The 22,307-nt window shown below is 41.4% G+C and overlaps 2 protein-coding genes across 4 annotated transcripts in view; one reads left to right on the top strand and one right to left on the bottom strand.

The window, feature by feature from the left end:
- Positions 1-7,988, top strand: part of LOC129705366 (hepatocyte nuclear factor 4-beta-like) — a 63,897-nt gene extending 55,909 nt beyond the window's left edge. The window contains exons 8-10 of the mRNA XM_055648910.1: positions 162-398; positions 5,431-5,550; positions 6,125-7,988. Coding sequence (XP_055504885.1) covers positions 162-398; positions 5,431-5,550; positions 6,125-6,264 — 497 coding nt within the window. The 3' untranslated portion in view covers positions 6,265-7,988. The remainder of the gene's footprint in view (positions 1-161; positions 399-5,430; positions 5,551-6,124) is intronic.
- An 8,100-nt stretch (positions 7,989-16,088) lies between these two features.
- Positions 16,089-22,307, bottom strand: part of zdhhc7 (zinc finger DHHC-type palmitoyltransferase 7) — a 63,448-nt gene continuing 57,229 nt past the window's right edge. For all 3 annotated transcript variants that reach the window (XM_055648912.1, XM_055648911.1, XM_055648913.1), the window contains 2 exons: positions 18,614-18,744; positions 16,089-17,536 (listed from right to left, as the gene is read on the bottom strand). In XM_055648912.1, the coding sequence (XP_055504887.1) occupies positions 17,360-17,536; positions 18,614-18,744 (308 nt within the window). In that variant the 3' untranslated portion in view covers positions 16,089-17,359. The remainder of the gene's footprint in view (positions 17,537-18,613; positions 18,745-22,307) is intronic.

The raw sequence follows: 22,307 nt of genomic DNA, 5'->3' as shown, positions 1-22,307 counted from the left end.
CTGAGCGCAGGTATATGGGACTAGGGGAGATTATGTGTTCGGCACGGACTAGAAGGGTCGAGATGGCCTGTTTCCGTGCTGTAATTGTTATATGGTTATATGGTTATATGGTTACCTCCGTACATGCGGTAATAAACTAAACTATGACTTCTCTCCAATAGATTGCCGGGGTGTAACCGATTCAGCAAAAATCAAAAACATGCGATTCCAAGTGCAAGTCAACCTGGAGGATTATATAAACGATCGGCAGTACGACTCCAGGGGGCGGTTTGGCGACATTCTATTGCTTCTTCCACCTCTGCAAAGCATTACGTGGCAGATGATTGAGCAGATTCAGTTTGCAAGACTCTTTGGAGTAGCTAAAATTGACAGCCTTTTGCAGGAAATGCTCTTGGGAGGTGAGACCCTGGTTTTATCTTCAGACACATGTTATTTTAGTAAGAGGAGCCACAATATCACTCTGGCTGCTACTTGCGATTCCAGGAATACATAATCCATTTACATTGAACAGTCCACTCAATCAGTTACAGTAATCCCTAAATTCCAAAGGTTGCATGAAAGGTAAAAACAAAATGTTGCCACAGAAAGTGAAATATATGGACAGGAAATACACAAAAGATACTGATAGCACTGAAAGATGTGATAATTACAATTTCGAGACTTTGGTTTAAATCTAGGTCAGGAAATTCCAAAGCCAATTAATGAATTGTGGTAGGTTCATGCTGTAATGTGGAAAGTGCCAAAGCCAAATTGTGTTGTATCCTTCCCAAAACATCAATGCAATAATGTTTCAGTGATTGATAGACAAATATGGCTAGGGATAATTTCCCTGCTATTCTTCAGGATAACTCCCTTTTATTTTACACCCCTTTGGTACAGCAGATGGGGCCCTAACCTAATCCCACATCTAAAAATGAACGGGATCACTGATCAGTAAATGTTTAAGAAAGAAGTGCAGATGCTGGAAAAATCGAAGGTAGACAAAAATGCTGGAGAAACTTAGCGGGTGAGACAGCATCTATGGAGCGAAGGAATAGGTGACGTTTTGGGTCGAGACCCTTCCTCATACTGATGCGGGGGTGGGGGGGAAGAAGAAAGGAAGAGGCTGAGACAGTAGATTGTGGGAGGGCTGGGAAGGGGAGGGGAAGGAGGGAGAGAGCAAGGACTACCTGAAATTGGAGATGTCAATTTTCATACCGCTTGTGTGTAAACTACCCAAGCAAAATATGAGGTGCTGCTCATCCAATTTGCGGTGAGACTCATTCTGGCCATGGAGGAGGCCCAGGGTGCTGGCACCAGAACACGAGCACTGTGCAGGTGGTGTCCTTATGACGCCCACTGGCAGGGTGCCAGCACCTACATTTTATTTCGATCTTTAACATATCATTGTACCTTAATTGGTACGCGTGACAATTAAAGACCTTTGAACCCTTTGAAACCTAACCTGTGCCAAGTAGAACAGTCCCATTAAACTGAATGGGAGAAACCAGTTGTCCTGCAAAAGGTAAATAAAGGGGGGACATGATGGCGAAGTGGTAGAATTACTGCCTCGCAGCACCAGAAACCCGGGTTTATTCCAGTCTACGGATACTGTCCGTACGGAATTTGTAAGTTCTGCCTGTGACCACAAGGGTTTTCTCTGGATGCTCCGGTTTCCTCCCACATTCCAAAGAGATATAGTTTTGCAGGTTAATTGGCTTCTGTAAATGGTCCCCAGTGAGTCGGATAGAACTAGTGTACGGTGATCACTACTCAGTGTGAACCCAGTGGGCCGAAGGGCCTGTGTCCATGCTGTGCCTCTAAAGCTAAAAAGTGTTTTATTTCATTATGTTCGTGGACCAGTTTTCAAATATGTATGGGTTTAAAAAAAATAAATTAAAACAGTTGTCAAGTGATTTTGAATGATTGTGATTGTCAAAACCATTCTATAGCATTCAATAACTGTGACAGCTTCAACAGCTGCTGAACCTGGAAGCAAGGCTTCACTAGGTGTCAGGGCCATTCTGAGAGTGCACTGTGCCATAATGCTGAGCCACAAGGCTGTCTCCCATGCTGTTTCTTCCAACAAGATCCTGTCTCTCACCATTTTATTTTAAGCTCAGAACAGATTCCAACGAGGCTCAACTTAGAACGTGAATACAAATGTAAAAGTGAGAAAAGAACTACCGAAACAAAAACAGAATGCGAGAAATACTCAGCAGGTTAAGGGCCTGTCCCACGTGGCCGTCATTTACGTGACAGGCCGGTAGTGACTGCCGCGCGACACGTCATTTGAAGATTGACACAAAATGCAGGAGTAACTCAGCGGGACCGGCAGCATCTCTGGAGAGAAGCAATGGGTGACGTTTCGGGTCGAGACCCTTCTTCATACTGAAGAAGAGTCTTGACCCGAAACTTTATCCATTCCTTCTCTCCAGAGATGCTGCCGGTCCCGCTGAGTTACTCCTGCATTTTGTGTCTATCTCCAATCATCTCAGCCCTGTTCTGGGAGTAAGAGTGGGGGCGGATCCAGATCCGCCACAGCCGTGAGCCCCAGGCCGAGCTCGGTGATCGCTTGCCTGCTTCTGCTGCTGTTGGAGGTGAGACGTTGTGCCGCGCCAGGGTGGCCATCGTTTACGCGACAGGCCAGTGGCGCGCGAAGATTTCGTCCAGAACGAAATCCTGGAGCGATGCGCGATACTGCACGCAAATCCACACTCCTCCACGCCACTCCATGCGCCCGTCCCGTGCTAACCACATGCTACCAGTTGGTGTAAATGACGGCCAAGTGGGACAGTCCCTGTAGTCAGCGACTGAAGAAAAAAATGGGCTATTGTTTCATATCCAAAACATTTTGGGTGTCTTTCAGTTAATTTATTTTCTCCACAGGTGGTGTCAGAACACCAGAGCATTTCCAGCATCCACAGTAACAGTGTGAAAATACATGCATTGTGTTCATTTTTTACATTATACAAGATGTTGCTGAGGCAGCATTTGTAGTACTGTGTACATTTAGATGTGTGAAGATGTTTATAGATATGTGAAAAGAAAGAGATTAGTTAAAACAAATGTAGGTCCCTTGCAGTCAGAAACAGGGGAGTTGATCATGGGGAACAAGGATATGGCGGACCAATTGAATAACTACTTTGGTTCCGTCTTCACTAAGGAAGACATAAATAATTTGCCGGAAATAGCAGGGGACCGCGGGTCAAAGGAGTTGGAGGAATTGAGTGAAATCCAGGTTAGCCGGGAAGTGGTGTTGGGTAAATTGAATGGATTAAAGGCCGATAAATCCCCAGGGCCAGATAGGCTGCATCCCAGAGTACTTAAGGAAGTAGCTCCAGAAATAGTGGATGCATTAGTAATAATCTTTCAAAACTCTTTAGATTCTGGAGTAGTTCCTGAAGATTGGCGGGTAGCAAACGTAACCCCACTTTTTAAGAAGGGAGGGAGAGAGAAAATGGGGAATTACAGACCAGTTAGTCTAACATCGGTAGTGGGGAAACTGCTAGAGTCAGTTATTAAAGATGGGATAGCAGCACATTTGGAAAGTGGTGAAATCATTGGACAAAGTCAGCATGGATTTACGAAAGGTAATTCATGTCTGACGAATCTTATAGAATTTTTCGAGGATGTAACTAGTAGCGTGGATAGGGGAGAACCAGTGGATGTGGTGTATCTGGACTTCCAGAAGGCTTTCGACAAGGTCCCACATAAGAGATTAGTATACAAACTTAAAGCACAAGGCATTGGGGGTTCAGTATTGATGTGGATAGAGAACTGGCTGGCAAACAGGAAGCAAAGAGTAGGAGTAAACGGGTCCTTTTCACAATGGCAGGCAGTGACTAGTGGGGTACCCCAAGGCTCAGTACTGGGACCCCAGCTATTTACAATATATATTAATGATCTGGATGAGGGAATTGAAGGCAATATCTCCAAGTTTGCAGATGACACTAAGCTGGGGGGCAGTGTTAGCTGTGAGGAGGATGCTAGGAGACTGCAAGGTGACTTGGATAGGCTGGGTGAGTGGGCAAATGTTTGGCAGATGCAGCATAATGTGGATAAATGTGAGGTTATCCATTTTGGTGGCAAAAACGGGAAAGCAGACTATTATCTAAATGGTGGCCGATTGGGAAAGGGGGAGATGCAGTGAGACCTGGGTGTCATGGTACACCAGTCATTGAAGGTAGGCATGCAGGTGCAGCAGGCAGTAAAGAAAGCGAATGGTATGTTAGCTTTCATTGCAAAAGGATTTGAGTATAGGAGCAGGGATGTTCTACTGCAGTTGTACAGGGTCTTGGTGAGACCACACCTGGAGTATTGCGTACAGTTTTGGTCTCCAAATCTGAGGAAGGACATTATTGCCATAGAGGGAGTGCAGAGACGGTTCACCAGACTGATTCCTGGGATGTCAGGACTGTCTTATGAAGAAAGACTGGATAGACTTGGTTTATACTCTCTAGAATTTAGAAGATTGAGAGGAGATCTTATAGAAACTTACAAAATTCTTAAGGGGTTGGATAGGCTAGATGCAGGAAGATTGTTCCCGATGTTAGGGAAGTCCAGGACAAGGGGTCACAGCTTAAGGATAAGAGGGAAATCCTTTAAAACCGAGATGAGAAGAACTTTTTTCACACAGAGAGTGGTGAATCTCTGGAACTCTCTGCCACAGAGGGTAGTTGAGGCCAGTTCATTGGCTATATTTAAGAGGGAGTTAGATGTGGCCCTTGTGGCTAAGTGGATCAGGGGGTATGGAGAGGAGGCAGGTACGGGATACTGAGTTGGATGATCAGCCATGATCATATTGAATGGCAGTGCAGGCTCGAAGGGCCGAATGGCCTACTCCTGCACCTAATTTCTATGTTTCTATGTTTCTATTTCTGGTTGCCCTGTTGTAGGACGGATGTTATTAAATTATGAAGAGTGAAACAAAAATGTTATGCTATCGGGTCTGGGAGATATATGTTATCGGGCCTGTTTCCATTCTGTATCTTTAAACTTAACATAAAACTCCTGAATTGCCTCAAAAAACTACTCTTCTCCATATGCCCCCTTCCCAGCCTTTCCTATTTCAAATTCCACATCTACTACAGCGGTTGGTTCTTAAGTGTATTCGTAAGTAGTCATGCAAGTCTCTCAGTTCAAGGGGCAAATAGGAATGGACGATAAATGCTGTCTTTATCAATGACATCCATTTCCATTTCCCACAAATCAATATAAACACATCCACTGTGTTTTGATTCAGAGATGCAACCTTCCAATTGTTTAATGTAAATACATCATGGACATGTTTGAGATCAAATTTAAATGATTGTAGTCTCCAATCTGATGTCTTGGAAATGACCTCTTAATGGAGACTTTTGTGTCTCAACTCGCTATCCAAGCCTTTGTTCAGAACATTGTTCCTCCCTTTAATAATGAATTTGACATGTAACCTTCATCTCCTCACAGGATCTACTGCAGAGGTAACACAGTACTCACACTCTGGACATACCAGTATTGTTCACAATCCATTAGGTCAACATACAGTGATATCATCTGGAATGTCGCCAGCCATTCAAGTTCAACTCTGTAAGTCTCCTAACCAGAGTCTGACCAAACATGGTTTTTTTCCTGTAACAACAATATCCTATAATTCTGTGGTTTAATTTTATCAAATAGTATTAATGTAGACACAAAATGCTTGAGTAATTCAGCGGGACAGGCAGCATCACTGGAGAGAAGGAATGGGTGACGTTTCGGGTCGGGACTTTTCTTCAGACCCGACCCGAATGTAGAGAATGGGTGAAACACATCACCAGACTGGCCTTTTCTCATCTCCAGTTTATCCCCTCCCCCACCTCTACTTTCAATCTGTAGATGGGTTCCACCCGAAACACCACCCACTCCTTCTCTCCAGAGATGCTGCCTGTCCCGCTGTTACTCCAGCATTTTGTATTTATCTTCAGTGTAAACCAGCATCTGTAGTTCCTTCGTACTCAAATAATATCAATAATTGTTAATGCATTGCATTTGAAATTGAAAATGAAATCGTACATTTTCAATATCTGAACTGTAGCATGCTTATTTAAATTACTCTGCAGCAATTTACCATAATAAGAAAAATCACAAAAGCTAACAACGTCTTTGTTTTTTTTATTTTCAGCCTCTCCAGAAACTCCCCTGCCATCTCCATCTTCAGGTTCTGGAAATGAAGAATATAAACTGCGCCCTGTCAGTCTAATCCAAGCTCATTCTGTGTCTATGCTCGCTCAGACCCTTATTCCCAAACAGGAAATATTGTAAAAACAATTGGGTGAAGTTCCACGATGTCTTGATGTAAACTCTTCCAACTTACTGCAAGCACTTCTACAAATCATGACTGCCATTAAATATGTGTTGAGCTGTTGCATACTCGGATTGCAAATAACATGATCAAGCATTATCATTTCTTTACACTTTAGTAACATACAGTATATAGAAATCAAATGTAAAATGTTCCAAGATTACCTGATATGTATCTTAAATGGTGTGGTAAATTGGAGATAAACTATTAACATAGAAGAGTACAGCACAAGAACAGGCCTTTCAGCCTAGAATTTCTGTACCACACATGTTGCCAAGTGCAATTTGTATCTGCCTGACATAATCCATATCCCTCCATTCCCTGCATATCCATATGCCTCTCCAAAAGTCTCAAAAATACCACCTTCGTATCTGACCCAACCACTACCTCTTGCAAGGCATTTCCGGCACTCCCTACCTTCTGTGTAAAAAGACATCCTGCACATCTCCTTTAACCTTTGCCCCCTCACCTTAAAGCTGTGCCCTCTGATATTTGAATTTTTTTTATCTTGGGAAAAGGTTCTGAATGTCTATCATCCCTGCCTTTCATAATTTTATATAGTTCTATCAGGTCTCCCTGATTCCTCTAGCATTTCAGAGAAAACAATCCAAGTTTGTCCAACAGCTCCCTGTAGCTAATATCCCCTAACCCAGAAATCATTCTGGTAAACATTATGCAGTCTCAAAGATCACAGCATTTCAGGGGGATAATTTGTAACTACAATTATTAGGCCCCCTTTGGTCATGGCTGACCATGGGTGTCGCCAGAGTGTAATTCCCTATATGGAGAATGCCAGGGCGTGATTTTGTTTAACGTGGGGAGACTGGTGCATAGACAGCCACCCCATGGTCCTTGACAGATCTGGGTCGGGATCCAGTGGCATGGAATCCAAGACGACCAGAGACCCTTTTCTGCTGCAGCGTTCATCCACCTTCCCAGCCGTTGTGATGCTCCACTAAGGTCAGCCATCAACCTCCGCCTGTTCCACCGTTGAGGTCTTGGTTGGATTTTTCTTTGCCAGAGACCTCTTCCTCAAACTCGCTGCCATGGATGGCCCTACCAGGAGCACAGCTCCAGACGGCATAGCTCTCAGGATCTCAGGTCTACATAAGCTTCTCCACCTTGACAAGGTGACAACTACAATAAGGTTATTAACAATAGGAGCAGAATTAGGTCATTCGGCCCATCAAGTCTACTCCGCCATTCAATCATGGCTGATCTATCTCTCCCTCCTATCCCCCTTCTCCTGCCTTCTTCCCATAACCCCGGCACCTGTACTAATCTATCTTTGCCTTAAAAATATTTATTGACCTGGCCTCCCCAGCCTTCTGTGGCAAAGAATTCCACAGATTCAACATCCTCTCAAATGCTCGCAAATGTCCTCGTGAACTATTTTTCAATCCCACTGCTTGAATGAAGTCACACCCGTGAATACTAGCACCCAGAACTAAAGTGCCACAAACTTTCTGTATCTGTCTTTGCTGAAAGGCTCTCTCAAAATTGTGACTGGATTTTTAGAGGCAGAATTGTGCCAGCATTTAAAACAATGGTCATCAATTGAGCTACACTCTGTACTTTCTGTTTCCTTTTACTATATTTTTAATGCATAAATGTCACATTAAAAATTGAATAACTTCTTTATTTGCAAATTCTCCAGCTTCTTTATTTGCAAATTCTCCAGCATGTGTATAAGGACAAATGATGGTTAAATTAGAAATGAAATTTACATTTTAAATTGAGGACTGTGAAGTATATGTTTTGCAATTCCTTGGCAATTCATTGGGTATTTTGGTTTATGTCCATGTTTTGCTATGAAAAGGTCACTTTCCAGCGAGATTGGTCAGGAAATTTAATGTGACAATGGAACAATTAAGAGAGAAGATTACACCTTAACAAGTCTAATTTCCAAATTATACTCTTGGAATAAATTCCAGGTCATTCAATTCCATTTATTAAAACAAAAAATAGTAATTTATGCAAGCACAGGTTTTTAGTATCATGTTGGCAAATTTTCTCAGTTTTTAAGCACCTATTTAACGGCAATAAAATTTGATTAAAAAATAAATTGAGTGGAATACATAGAACATCTGCCAGTTACATTTACCATCAAGAAAAGAATTCAGCAGTTTGTTAATCACTGTGAAAATAAAAGATTTTTGCACACAAGTCACGTATAGACACCCAGCTATACTGGGCACACTATCCAGTGCAATGTTTTTCTTTAAGGGCTTTTCTAGGCTCTCTGAATGACTCAGATTCTTAATCATACATGAAAACTGCAAGAAGCATTTTCTTGCTTAAGCCATCAGTATGGCCCACGGAAATTTAAAAAATGGCAAGATATTGGAGAGTGAAGAGCATGCATGGAACATCTTACTAGTGAGGAGTCAGGGAAAGGGGAAATAACAGGAAAAGAAAGGTAAAATAATAAGTAATGAAGAAAGAGCAGGAAGAGGTTCCAATCCCTTTGATTAATTAACATAGTTAAAAAGCAACATAGCCTCTTGCATAGTAACATAGATAGAAAATAGGTGCAGTAGTAGGCCATTCGGCCCAACACCGCCATTTAATATGATCATGGCTGATCATCCAGAATCAGTACCCATTTCCTGCTTTTTCCCCATATCCCTTTGATTCCATTAGCCCTAAGAGCTATATCTAACTCAGTCCAGAATACATCCAGTGAATTGGCTTTCACTGCCCTCTGTGGCAGAGATTTCCACAGATTGACAACTCCCTGTCTGAACATTTTTTTCCTCATCTTAGTCCTGAATGGCCTACCACTTATTCATAAACTGTGACCCCTGCTTCTGGACTCCCCCAACATCGGTAACATTTTTCCTGCATCTAGCATGTCCAATCCCTTGAGAATTTCATATGTTTCTATAAGATATAAGCCATGTCGATCCATTCTTTAAGATTATTTACTCCAAAGAGAGGAATATGACATGTCCAACAAACAAAATTGATTCCATAAATACGTTATGGTAATTACATTACAATAGTTTTGCAACCAAGAATAACGGCATTAAAGCATAAGGCAAAGCAGGTCTGTTATTAAACAAAAAAGAAAAGTACCTTCCGGTTAGATTGAATGTGCAATCTTAATGGCGTTTTGTGATTCAAATGACTTTGCTTTCCTGTTCTAGGTATTTTATCAACAAAACCCCAGGCAAATTAGTGCCATGAGTTCTTTCCACTGGTCTCCATTCAAGTTACATGGGATCTTGACTTCATTCTGCCTCTCTAAATATTACCATAAAACAAAATGAACAAAATGATACATTGTTCCAATACTTAATTTGATACAATTTCTTTAGACAGTTCTTTACCTATATCTAAACAATCCCATCCAGAATCAGATCAGCAGACAACTGTTTATATCATATATTCATACACTGAACTCTAACCTCACAAAAATCATGTGCAGGTACCTTAGGATTTACATGTAGCAAAGTCTACATTTAAGCTTTCATTATCACAAAATTCACCACTTTTCATTTCACTGCACATCTCATATGTGTATGTGACGAATAAAACTTGACTTGACTATTAGGAACTTTGTGATTTGAACTATTCCTTGATCTATTAATGAATCTTCATCTGATAATGGCTAAAAAAGGCTGTATTAAGAGTTAAAAAAAATTCAAAACCAATTATGTTTAGTGCAAACATTCCATCAATATGATCACTTACACAGAACAGGTTTTAAAAAATAAAATAAATGCAGCTTCAAACTTTGACAAGTATTTAAGGTTTAATCATGGCACAATCCAAATTACAGTAATTAAGATTTCCAAGTGCATTTTAACTCTGGTTTAAACAATATGTTTAAATGGCTAAACCATCAAAACATAAAATTATCAACAGAAGAATGTCAGCATCACATGAAACTGGGAACAGCTGCAGCAATAATTGGCTGACAATGAGTAAAACAGCAAAAGTGCAGGGTAGAGGAAAGCCAATAACTAATATAGGGTATTACTAGAATTAGTAGCAACGTCTGCTGTATATAGGTTGCAGGCTTAATAGGTATAGTGAGGCATGGTAAAAAAATGAAATGAATCAAAGCATTTTTAGTACAGACGCTCTCTCCGATTTACACAAGAACTACGTCCCAAGGACCCTTCCACAAGTCAGATGTTGTGCAAGTCAGAAACTGAAGTGCTACTGTGCATGTGTAAATTTACTATTTGTACAGTGTAGTACCAATTGGAATCCACCTGGGAGCTCCGGCGTGAAGTCCACATCCGCGAGAACAGCTGATGGCTTACAGAAACGGCTGCATGCACAGTAGCACACTGCTACTGAGACGTGCAACTTGGAAATAAAGTAGTGGGCTTAAATGAATAAGTGAATGAATGAATGTATTAATAAGTTTATTGGCCAAGTATTCACATACAAGGAATTTGCCTTAGTGCTCTGCCCGCAAGTGACAATGACAGTGACAGTAAGGAATGACACATAAAATATTAAACATTAATAATAAAACATTATTGATTAAACATGTGAATTAAGTAAAATACCAGAGCAAAAGGAGGTTATAGATTTTGATTATTGAGTAGAGCTACTACTCGTGGAAAAAAGTATTTAGTATTAAAGTATTACTTATGTAAGTGTGAGTTTACGCCAGCCGCAAATTACACAAGTTGGGGGTGTACCTGTATTCCTAACAATTTGATTTGTATTATTATGCATTCAGAATATAGGACATAAGTGGTAGAGTTCCTGCTTCACAGTGCCAGAGACCTGGTTTTGATCCTGATCTCTGGTGCTCAGTGTGGAATTTACACCTTCTCCCTGTGACCGTGTGGGTTTCCTCCCATATCCCAAAAGACATGCGGATTTGTAGATTAATTGGACTGAAATTGCCCCTTCAGTGAAGGGAGTGGATGAGAAGGTGGGATAACAGGGAACTAGCGTGAGGTCATTGAAAGGTCTGTTTTCATGCTGTATTGCTGAATTAAACTAAATAAACAGCATTAAGGCATGTAGTAAATGGGACACTGACAGGTAAAGACAAAATGCTGGAGTAACTCAGTGGGCAGGGAGCATCTCTGGAGAGAAGGAATGGGTGACATTTCGGGTCGAGAAGAAGGCTGAACCCGAAACGTCACCCGTTCTTTCGCTCCAGAGATTTTGCCTGTCCCGCTCAGTTACTCCAGCATTTTGTGTCTACCTTTGATTTAAACCAGCAGCTGCAGTTCTTTGCTACACATGCTGTCTCTTTGAGGAAGCGCTCTTCCTATGCCTCCCTTCGATGGTTGGCTACTCATACTCATGATGGACCAGGCAATATCCACCATTTCCTGCAATCTTAAAAGTTATTGGGCATTCGAGTTACTGAACGATATAACCAGTCAGTATGCTTTCTACTGTACACGTTCGATAAAGTATTCGTCAACGTGTCAAATCTCCTCAAACTTCTTGGGAGGTTTAGGCATTAATGAGCTTTCTTTGTGATGGCATCAATATGCTAGAGCCAGGATGAATCCTCAGTGATATACACATCCAGGAACTTGAAACTATTGACTCTGTCGACTGCCATCTCATCGATGAAGACAGGCTCATGCATTCTCGGCTTTCCCTTCCTGAAGTCAACAATCAGTTCCTTGTTAGATAGTTGTTCTGGCAATCAGATCGTGGATGCCCCTTTTGTATTCTCACACATCCTGTGATTTGTTCATTAACGGTGGAATCGTCAGCAAATATGCAGATGACGTTAGAAATATGTTTAACTCCTGGTCATGGGTTTGGAGTGAATAGAGCAGGGAATTGACCACACAGCCTTGTGCCAAGAGTCATCAAGGAGATGGAAATTTACAACACGGAAACAGGCCCACAATCCACCAAGTCTGGGCCAACCATCAACCATTAATCCTGCTTTTTAATAATTCTCCCCACATTTCCATCAACTCTCCACAGATTCCACCACACAACAGGGGCAATCTATAGCCACCAATTTACCTACCAATCTGCACTTCTTTGGAACGTGGGACGAAACTGGAGCACCTGGAAGAAACCCAAATGGTGTCGGGGAGAACATACAAACTCCACACAGACCTGAAGTCAGGATTGAACCCGGTTAGGCAGTGGTTTGTGATTAAAGATCACTGTCAATTACTGCCCATAAATCCCTCAGATTAAAAAATAAGAATTAAATAACAAGTCTCATTCCTTCTTTCTATATTGTCAGTGGATAGTGAAAAATGTGAAAAGTTAAATAGAAGTTATTGCCCTTTCTCCTCTGATTTGCTTTATCTTTCTGAACCCGATTTTGCTTGGCGTTCATCGTTCCCCCTCAAGCTGTTAGCTTCACAATAATTTGATCTTGGTGGCTCATCAGATGCAGTTGCTTGACCTATTCACTAGGGTCACGAACGCCCTATGCCACCGCTTGCCCAAATCGTCAGCTATCGCAAAATAAAAATTAAGACAAAAACATGCAAGGTCACATGCGATCTAAAGCAGTCACTGTTGCATGCCCTTCCAAACTATTCTTTAATAATCTGAATGGCACTATGGAAATGGGATCAACTCCCTGAAAGGACTGACACCAAGGTTTGCCTAATGTTCCAACAACTGTTAGCACCGAGGAAACTTTTGGTCGAGATTAAGGAATTTTGTTTTAAACATAAAAAAAACTCTTCTTAGGAATGGATGTTCTTCATTAATATTCCTAATCTGTTTTACCAAGAAAAGTAAAGTAAAAGTTTTCTTCCACAGAAGGTTCAAACTATGTCTAGTATGGTGCTGAGATCACATGGCAGCTAATGAAAAACAAACCATCGCATTGAAAGCAACTAACTGTTACTTCAGAAACTAAGGAAGTGTTATAATATTCTAGATCCTCAAGGTGGCACAGCGGTAGAGTTAAGGGCCTGTGCAACTCCATGCGGCAAGCGCGACCAAACCAGAAGCGGGGGCCACGCGGAGGTCGAGTGAGTGAAATGAAGTTCGAGTGAAGTCCGCGGGAAGTTCGCGCGTGATGTACGGCGTCAAGGCGGCTGCGGGCCGGCAGGCCGTTGCCGTGTGGAATTTTTGAACGGTCAGTTTTTCGGAGCCTCGCGCGATGTCAGGACCAGCTCCGCACAACTTCATACGGCTCCGGCGATCGAAGTAGGACCGGCCCCGCGAGGCCGTACGGCTCAAGCGACCATGTTAGGTCGCGCTTGCCGCATGGAGTCGCATGCTCGTGGGACAGGCCCTTTACTACCTTATAGCACCAGAGATCCGGGTTGGATCCCGACTATGGGTGCTGTCTGTCTGTACGTTCTCCCCGTGACAGCGTGGGGTTTTCCCTGGGATGCTCCAGTTTCCTCCCACATCCCAAGGTAGAACAGGTTTGTAGGTTACTTGGCTTTGGTAAAATATTGCAAGTTGTCACTAGTGTATAGGATAGTGCTAGTGTACAGGAATCACGGCCGGCGCGGACTCGGTGGGCCGAAGGGCCTGTTTCCGCGCTGCATCTCTAAAACTAAAACTACTCTTTTAAAAGCATGGGTAGAAAGTTGGCTAAAGCACAGAAAGTGGGCAATAGTGATTAATTGATTGCTTTTCCAATTTCAACGATATCCTTCAGATTATTGCACTATTTATCATTAACTCATAATGTGTGATGAGCACTTAGTCATAGCGACGAAGACATAGATGCCCAGATACGAAAGAAGGTTCTTAACTGTGCAAATCCAAAGAAAATGGAGGATTAGCTCTACCTAATTTTCTTTTTTACTACTGGGCAATTACATTAAAAAATATACATTTCTGGTTGGATGATACATGTCAACATGTAAACTGGTTAAAAATGGAGAGGGTAGATTGTTTGCCTTTTTTAATAGGCTCGATCCTCCTATCTCCAATACATCTGAATAAGTCAACGTATGAGCAAAATCCGATAATACATAATACTGTCCATATCTGGAAACAGCTGAAATTCAGTCTTAAATTGAGAAATCTGTCTCTCCTTCTTCCTATTGCAAATAATCCCTTGTTTAAACCGTCTACTTTAGATATGGTGTTTGTTCAATGGAAGAACCTGGGAATCAATGCTGTGGGAGACCTCTATAAGAAGGGGACTCTCTCCTCTTTTCAAGAACTACAGGAGAAATATGACAAATGCCAATAATTTTTTTAGATATCTCCAAATCCGAGATTACGTGAAAACATATACACAAGACTGTCCTCTTATGGGTCCAGATATATTAGACGACTGTTTGAATAGACATGCAGATACAAGTTGATAACTTACATTTGTAACACCCTTTTAAATATTAACACCCCATCCTCTGAGATTTATATGCAAACATGGGAGGACGAACTGGGTTTACCCATTTCGAAAGATATATGGGAGGAAAGCCTGCAATATATACACTACCGTTCTTTAATTGCCAAGCATTGCCTGATACAATTTAAAGTATTGCATAGGTTATACTACTCAAAGACCAAATTGAACAAGGTCTTCTCAACTGTCTCTCCTCTTTGTGATAAATGTCACTTTCAAGAAGCCACCCTAACTCATTCTTTTGTATCCTGTATAAAAATACAAAACTTCTGGACAGAAATATTCAATATTATTTCTAAAACACTTAAAACACAATTGAAGCCAGATCCAAAACTAATAATATTAGGAATGTCAGAGCGCTGCCCTAATCTAACGATATTTCAAAGACGCTTCCTTGACTATGGTTTAATAACTGCAAAAAAACTTATTGCATTTAAATTCTGGAAAAAGATAATAGTCCCCACAGTGAAGATGTGGATCACAGAAATGACCGAGACACTACATCTAGAAAAAATTAGGCTTGTCTTGACTGACAAACCAGATCAATTTTCAATAATATGGTCTTCTTTTATTGAATTTCTTTAACAACATAATGGTTGAACACAAACTCAAAACCGACGCTAGGGTCGGGTGAGCGGGCGTATGGAAGGGCCATGGGATATAGCTCCGCTTCTTTCACTCCTTCGTTAGTTCTGCCGTTTTCTTTTTCTCTTTTTCGTGTTTTTCTTGAAATTCTTTCTTTTCTTTCTCATTTGTTCTTTCTTTCCCATTTTTCCTTTTTCTTTTTTCCCGATCTAGTTACTGGTTCATAAAATGTTAAAACTGAAGCAATACGAAAATCGTATAACTGTTATGTCGATCATTCTTTCTTTGTAAAATTGCTTCTAATAAAAATAAATTAAAAAAAAAAAAAAATTAACTGCACAGATAAAATTCAATCAAAATGCACGTGTGTGTGTGTGTGTGTGTGTGTGCATGCTCGCTTTGCTTTGTTTTGTTTTATTTTGGCTGCATTTTCCTCCAGGGCTACACTTCACTAGATTAACTTTGGTATTAACCAGTGGCTGGTAAACATGAATTATAAATGCATTCTAGCAGCATTACTTGAATATTTCCAGGTTTCGTCTCACAGTAAATAAATGATTCTGGTTGACGGTATTTTCAAAGGTCCAATGATGTTGACCCAAATCTATTTAGTAATAACTTGAAAGTGATTGCAGCTACTGTTTTTCCTCAATCATCCATCTTAATTTTAAACTTATTAGTCTTTTTGTTGTTTTTATTATCCTTTTCTCCCTTTAGAACATCATCCTGCCATATAGGTAATGTAAGGCATTTTTAGACTTTTAGCATTTTGTGAAGCCATAACATAATGTATGTGCCAGAAACAGCATCAGAAATATGGAATATGGCATTGTAAAGTGTGGCAGCAAACTAAGACAAAATAAATTACACACACACACAAATTCTGATAAAAAGGACCCTTCAACTCTTAAATCATAATTGACGTTCAATTGACATTTAATGCTCAAACTGTGCCACTACATTCTGTTAGTGTAATGCTAGCACCTCCATATACTTTTTCAATACATCATATCATATGGGGAGTAGTTTATATAATAAATGCTTCACCTTAGTAGCAGAAATCAAACTTTAATATTATTTTACCTCCAGATAAAGTCTGATAGTTTTGTTTGAGAGTGAAAGGAATTTGGAACATCTAAAAAATTAACACACAGCCTGCCGGTAGATAGGATCATACCTTTTGCTGATCAAGATTCCAGAAAACAGATTTCATCCATTAGATCACAAAAAATCTGCTAACTCTTATCAAGGTTGAACTGTAAATGAATAGTAAGGATCAGCAATAACAAAATTAAGTCATTGCATCTATGTTGTTTTCAACTAAGGTTGATGTTTCAGAGAATTAAAAACATTGACTTTTTATTCTGTTCCATACACTAAACATTCATTCTACATTAACTATGTGAGACGATTTGTAATGAAGATAGTTCATATCAATTTCAGAAATAACCAACAATCTTACTTACAATTCATCTGTCTGTGTATTTTAACAAAGCAATAAATAAAAGTGAAAATGTGATTATGTTCAAGGTAAACTTTGAATTATTTTAAAATAACAGTGCACACCCATACCACAGTCAAAGGGAATTAAACTTTCCTGAAACTAAAAAACAAATACATATGAACTGAAAAAATAAAGTTTCCCCTTCCTTTTTATATATATAAAAAATATAAAAACAGATAAAGAAATTATTCAATGTCAACTGTGTTTTATCTCATGTAACAAATGGTAAATATAGAACCTGAAAATTATTGTTGATGGATGCTAAATGAATTAAGTAGAATGGATTACAATTTTTATGCTAAAAACATTCTTAAGCAATGTCACTAAATCAACATACATCCAATTTGTTTGTGATTATGCCACAAATAGTACATTGATGCAATACTACAAAATGAAAAACTATGCAATGGTTTGTACAGTAGAGGGTCAGGACATGTAACTGTCCATTCAAAGCTGCAGTTTAATCTTTGCAATCCATTTTTATGACAGCCGATGGAATTCTCTGTCAGTTTGCTAGTTCCAGACTTCACTAGATTTGCTCATAATTAGGTTACTATGTGCAATTTTAACAGGCAGCAGTTATTTAATCCATAGTACCATATAGGCAGACAGTAGAAAGGAACAAAGTCTTGTGCTAATTTTAATATTAGAAAGTTTACTTTTGCAGAAAAGTTCTTCCTTAGATTCAAACTGCAAATTCTGGTCCACCCTTCATTGGTCTGGGAAGGAGTCGCCTTATTCTAATGCCTGAGAAAGGATTAATCCATAGAAATGAAGGCTGCCCTCCAAAAACATTCTTCATTCCCTCCCATCGTAGTTTCCTTTCCCATGTAGGCTTTTCATTTTTTAATCGTTCAATTTCCTGCATAACAAACACAATTTTATATTGATTAAGTGTGATTATATTGTGGGTAAATATTTCAAACACTCCAACTTTACTTTTATTTCCTCACTCCCTTCTTCACTAAAATAATTCGGAATGGGGGTGAATGTGGCTAAGTGAATCAATTTCCCATGGAGAAGTGAAACTGGACTGTAAATGCATTTTTCAGAACTGATGTAATGTGCTCCTGTGATTACCCAAGGGAAAGCATTGATCTTCAGTTTTTACATTTGTCTGGACCATGGCAGTGAAGCTCAACAAGCAAAAAGTTGGAATGATTATGTACCTTGTCAAATATCACAATATCATGGAAAGAGTTTATTTTGCTGTGGAACACAATTAAAATCCACCATTTGCTTAACACTCAAAATGACAAAACAAAGCCAATTGAAAACCAGATAGATTTTGCAATGCTCTTCTTCATTTTGTAAGGTCATGTGTTGCAGAAGCACACATGTTGCAGAATCATTGCCTGGACTAAATTGCTCAGCACTTAAATCTAGATGTTAATTTTTAGTCTACATCTTGTATATATCTCCACTTGGAATTTGAATGGGGGCACAGCCATTGAATGGATACCAATTTTTAATCTACACCACACCCTGACTTTCCATTTTGTGTTTCTTTTTTTGAAGGCAGAGGTGGTTTTAAGGGCAGGGAGAGAGGGAGCAGGGTTTGATGTTAAAGAGGTGGGGTATAAATACAACTCAATTCTAATTTGTCTAGCAAATAATCATGTTTCTATTCAATGGGATTTTGTTTTAGGCTCTTGTTCTATAGTAGACGAATTACCACCAAAGTTGTTGAAAATGTCATTGAAAAGCACTGTTCTTTGAAAACCTACATAGTAAAACGGTGCTTCAGATTTAATTTGTGTGATTGGACCAATGTTTAAAAGAAAAAAAGCTGAAGGCAAAAGGGTAATTATCCAGGATCTTTTTAGCATAATGCCAAAATAAACATTGACCCAGGTTCTCCGTTTGCTGATATTTAACGTGGCTTCTCCAAATAAAAGAAACAAACAAAAGTTTAAAAATCACTAAAATAAAATCTTACCGTCTCATCATTGCATATTGAGTGAAGCTGTGTGCCAAACATTACCGATGTGAATGTAAGAAACAGAAATGCCTCAAGGCACAAAAAGATGATTAGGATCACAGTAACAGGAGGTGAAAAACCACTGCATTCTGTGGAGGAAAACATCTTAAATTATATATTCTAGTTGTAATCAATTTTATTTTACATATTTAAAACTAGCATACTTTACAAGTTTTAATTTAAAATAGCGTTTTTACAATATAATAAGCAATGCAAATAACTAAAAGGCTTTGAAGCTCTCTAAAAACTGTTCTATCGAGTGATTTAAAATAAAAACAGATCACTGGTATGTAAAAAGTAACTGAATGCTCTTCCTCCATACTGATTCTGAATATCAAGAGTTGATTTGCTGCAGCTTAAAATTAAAAAAATAAAATAAAAAGTTTTTTTTGTAGTTAACGGATCAGAATTTAACACCAATGGAACCCAAAGTCAGAATTTAAGGCATATTTTTAGTTTAGAGATATAATGTGGAAACAGGCCCTTCGGCTCACTGGGTCTGCACCGTCCAGTGATCCCCGCACATTAACACCATCCTATACACACTCGGGACAATTTTATACTTATACCAAGCCAATTAACCTACAAACCTGTACGTCTTTGGAGTGTGGGAGGAAACCGAAGATCTCTGAGAAAATCCACGCAGGTCACGGGGAGAACGTACAAACTCCGTACAGACAGCACCCTCAGTCGGGATCGAACCCGGGTCTCTGGCGCTGCATTTGCTGTAAGGCAGCAACTCTACCGCTGCGCTACCGTGACCGCCTGTCCCATATTGTAATGTAGTTTCAATGGACAATAGACAATAGGTGCAGGAGTATGCCATTTGGCTCCTCGAGCTAGCACCGCCATTCAATTTGATCATGGCTGATCATTCACAATCAGTACCCCGTTCTTGCCTTCTCCCCATATCCCTTGACTCCGCTATTTTTAAGAGCTCTGACTAGCTCTCTCTTGAAAGCATCTAGAGAATCAGCCTCCACCGCCCACTGAGGCAGAGAATTCTACAGACTCACAACTCTCTGTGTGAAAAGGTTTTTCCTCATCCCCGTTCTAAATGGCTTACCCCTTGTTCTTAAACTGTGGCCCCTGGTTCTGGACTCCCCCAACATCGGGAACATGTTTCTTGCCTCTAGCGTGCCCAAACCCTTAATAATCCTATATGTTTCAATAAGAATCCTCTCATCCTTCTAAATTCCAGAGTATACAAGCCCAGCCGCTCTATTCGATCAACATATGATAGTCCTGCCATCCCGGCAATTAACCTACACTGCACTCCGTCAATAGCAAGAACTTCCTTCCTCAAATTGGGACCAAAACTGCACACAATACTCTAGGTGTGGTCTCACTAGGGCCCTGTACAACTGCAGAATGACCTCTTTGCTCCCATACTTAACTCCTCTTGTTATGAAGATCAACATGCCATTTGCTTTCTTCACTGCCTGCTGTACCTGCATGCTTAAGCCCCTGTCCCACTTACGTGTCCTTGGCACGTTAATTACGCGACCTCGTGGTCGCGTTGAGGCGCGACGGTCCCACGCGCAACTTCATGCGTCCGCACAACCGTCTGGAGTGCATGACGTCATTTGAAGATGGACAAAAAATGCAGGAATAACTCAGTGGGACCGGCAGCATCTCTGAGACTCTTCAAGGGTCTTGACCCGAAACGTCATCCATTCCTTCTCTCCAGGGTCACATCCAGAAGTGGCGGTGCTGCCCTAGAAGCTGCGGCTCTCCTGCAGTCCGTTGGTCTTTTCTTTTTTTATTTTATTTTTGTCCCGTTGTTACAGTTTATTTCGGTTTAATTTAGTTGTGTATGTGTGGAGGGGTGCGAGAAACATGTTTTAGTCTCTTCCTTCGGGGGGATGCAACCTTTTCTTGTCGTATCCCCGTTTCCGTCTGCGCTGAGACCTAATCGCGGTGCTGGCGGCCTCCAACTGGGACCGACATCGAGGCTCCGGAGGCAGAGCCTGCCAGGACTTACCAACGCGAGGTAGGCCGACATCTGGGCTGTGGTGGCGTTGCGGCGGCGGCGACCCGACTTCGGGGCTGTGGCGGCGTTGGCGACCTGACTTCGGAGCCTCGGAGGCTTGGCCGCGGGCCCAGTGGACGACATTGTCGGGAGCTCGCAGGTCCCAGGTTGGTGACCTGTTTTTCCGGAGCTCCTGCAATAACAGCTTCGTCCGCTGGACTGGAGTTTGAACCGGCCCGTTCGCGGAGCACGGATTCAGCCGCGGGATTTACATACCATCACCCGGCGGGGTCACAACATGGACTGCCTCAACGCGGAGGGAGAACAAGGAGGGAAGGACTTTAAGACTTTTGCCTTCCATCACAGTGAGGAGGGCCTGGTGGACTCGCTGTGGTGGATGTTAAATCTGTGTTTACTGTGTGTTTTGTTATTTTATTCTATGTTATGACTGCAAGGCACGAAATTTCGTCCAGACTGAAAAGTCTGAATGACAATAAAGGATACTTGATACACTTGATGCTGCCGGTCCCGCTGAGTTACTCCAGCAATTTTTGTCTATCTTCAATTTTCTTGGCCCCGCTCTGGGAAGCTGATTCGAACTACAACGGCCTTGAGCCCCAGGCCGAGCTCGGAGATCGTCTGCCTACTTCTGCTGCTGTTGGAGGTGAGACGTTGCGTTGCGCCAGGGTCTTGGGTCTGTCCCACTTTGGCCGTCAGTTACGCGAAAGGCCGGTGGTGCTCGAAGGTTTCGTTTGCTACAAAATTTCGGAGCGCTGAGCGATACTGCGCACAACTCCATACCCCTCCGCGCTTCTCAGTGGGACCGGCCCCGCGCGGCCACACGATGCCCGTGCGCCTCAACGCAACAACGAGGTCATGTAATTTGCGTGACAAGGACATGTATGTGGGACAGGGCCTTTACTTTCATTGACTGATGAACAAGGACCCACAGATCCTAGGTACACAAAAATGCTGGAGAAACTCAGCGGGTGCAGCAGCATCTATGGAGCGAAGGAAATAGGCGACGTTTCGGGACAAAACCCTTCTTCAGACTGATGGGGGCTGGGGGGGAGAAGGAAGGAAAAAGGGAGGAGGAGGAGCCCGAGGGCGGGGGATGGGAGGAGACAGCTCGAGGGTTAAGGAAGGGGAGGAGACAGCAAGGGCTAGCAAAACTGGGAGAATTCAACGTTCATGCCATCCGGACACAAGCAACCCAGGCGGAATATGAGGTGCTGTTCCTCCAATTTCCGGTGTTGCTTACTCTGGCAATGGAGGAGACCCAGGACAGAGAGGTCGGATTGGGAATGGGAGGGGGAGTTGAAGTGCTGAGCCAATGGCAGTTCAGGTAGGTTATTGCGGACTGAGCGGAGGTATTCGGCAAAACGATCGCCCAACATCCGCAACATCCCACAGATCCTGTTGTACTTCCCCATTTCCCAACTTGACTCCATTTAGATAATAATCTGCCTTCTTGTTTTTGCCACCAAAGTGGACAACCTCACATTTATCCACATTAAACTGCAACTGCCATGCATTTGCCCACTCATCCAACCTGTACAAGTCACCCTGCATCCTCATAGCATCCTCTTCACAGTTCACACTGCCACCCAGCTTTGTGTCATCTGCAAGTTTGCTAATGTTACTTTTAATCCCTTCATCTAAATCATGAATGTATATTGT

The sequence above is a fragment of the Leucoraja erinacea genome, chromosome 17 (genome assembly GCF_028641065.1).
Source record: "Leucoraja erinacea ecotype New England chromosome 17, Leri_hhj_1, whole genome shotgun sequence".
Lineage (NCBI taxonomy): Eukaryota > Metazoa > Chordata > Chondrichthyes > Rajiformes > Rajidae > Leucoraja > Leucoraja erinaceus.
Note: the sequence above shows the minus strand (reverse complement) of the source record. Positions and strands in the feature narration are given on the sequence as shown.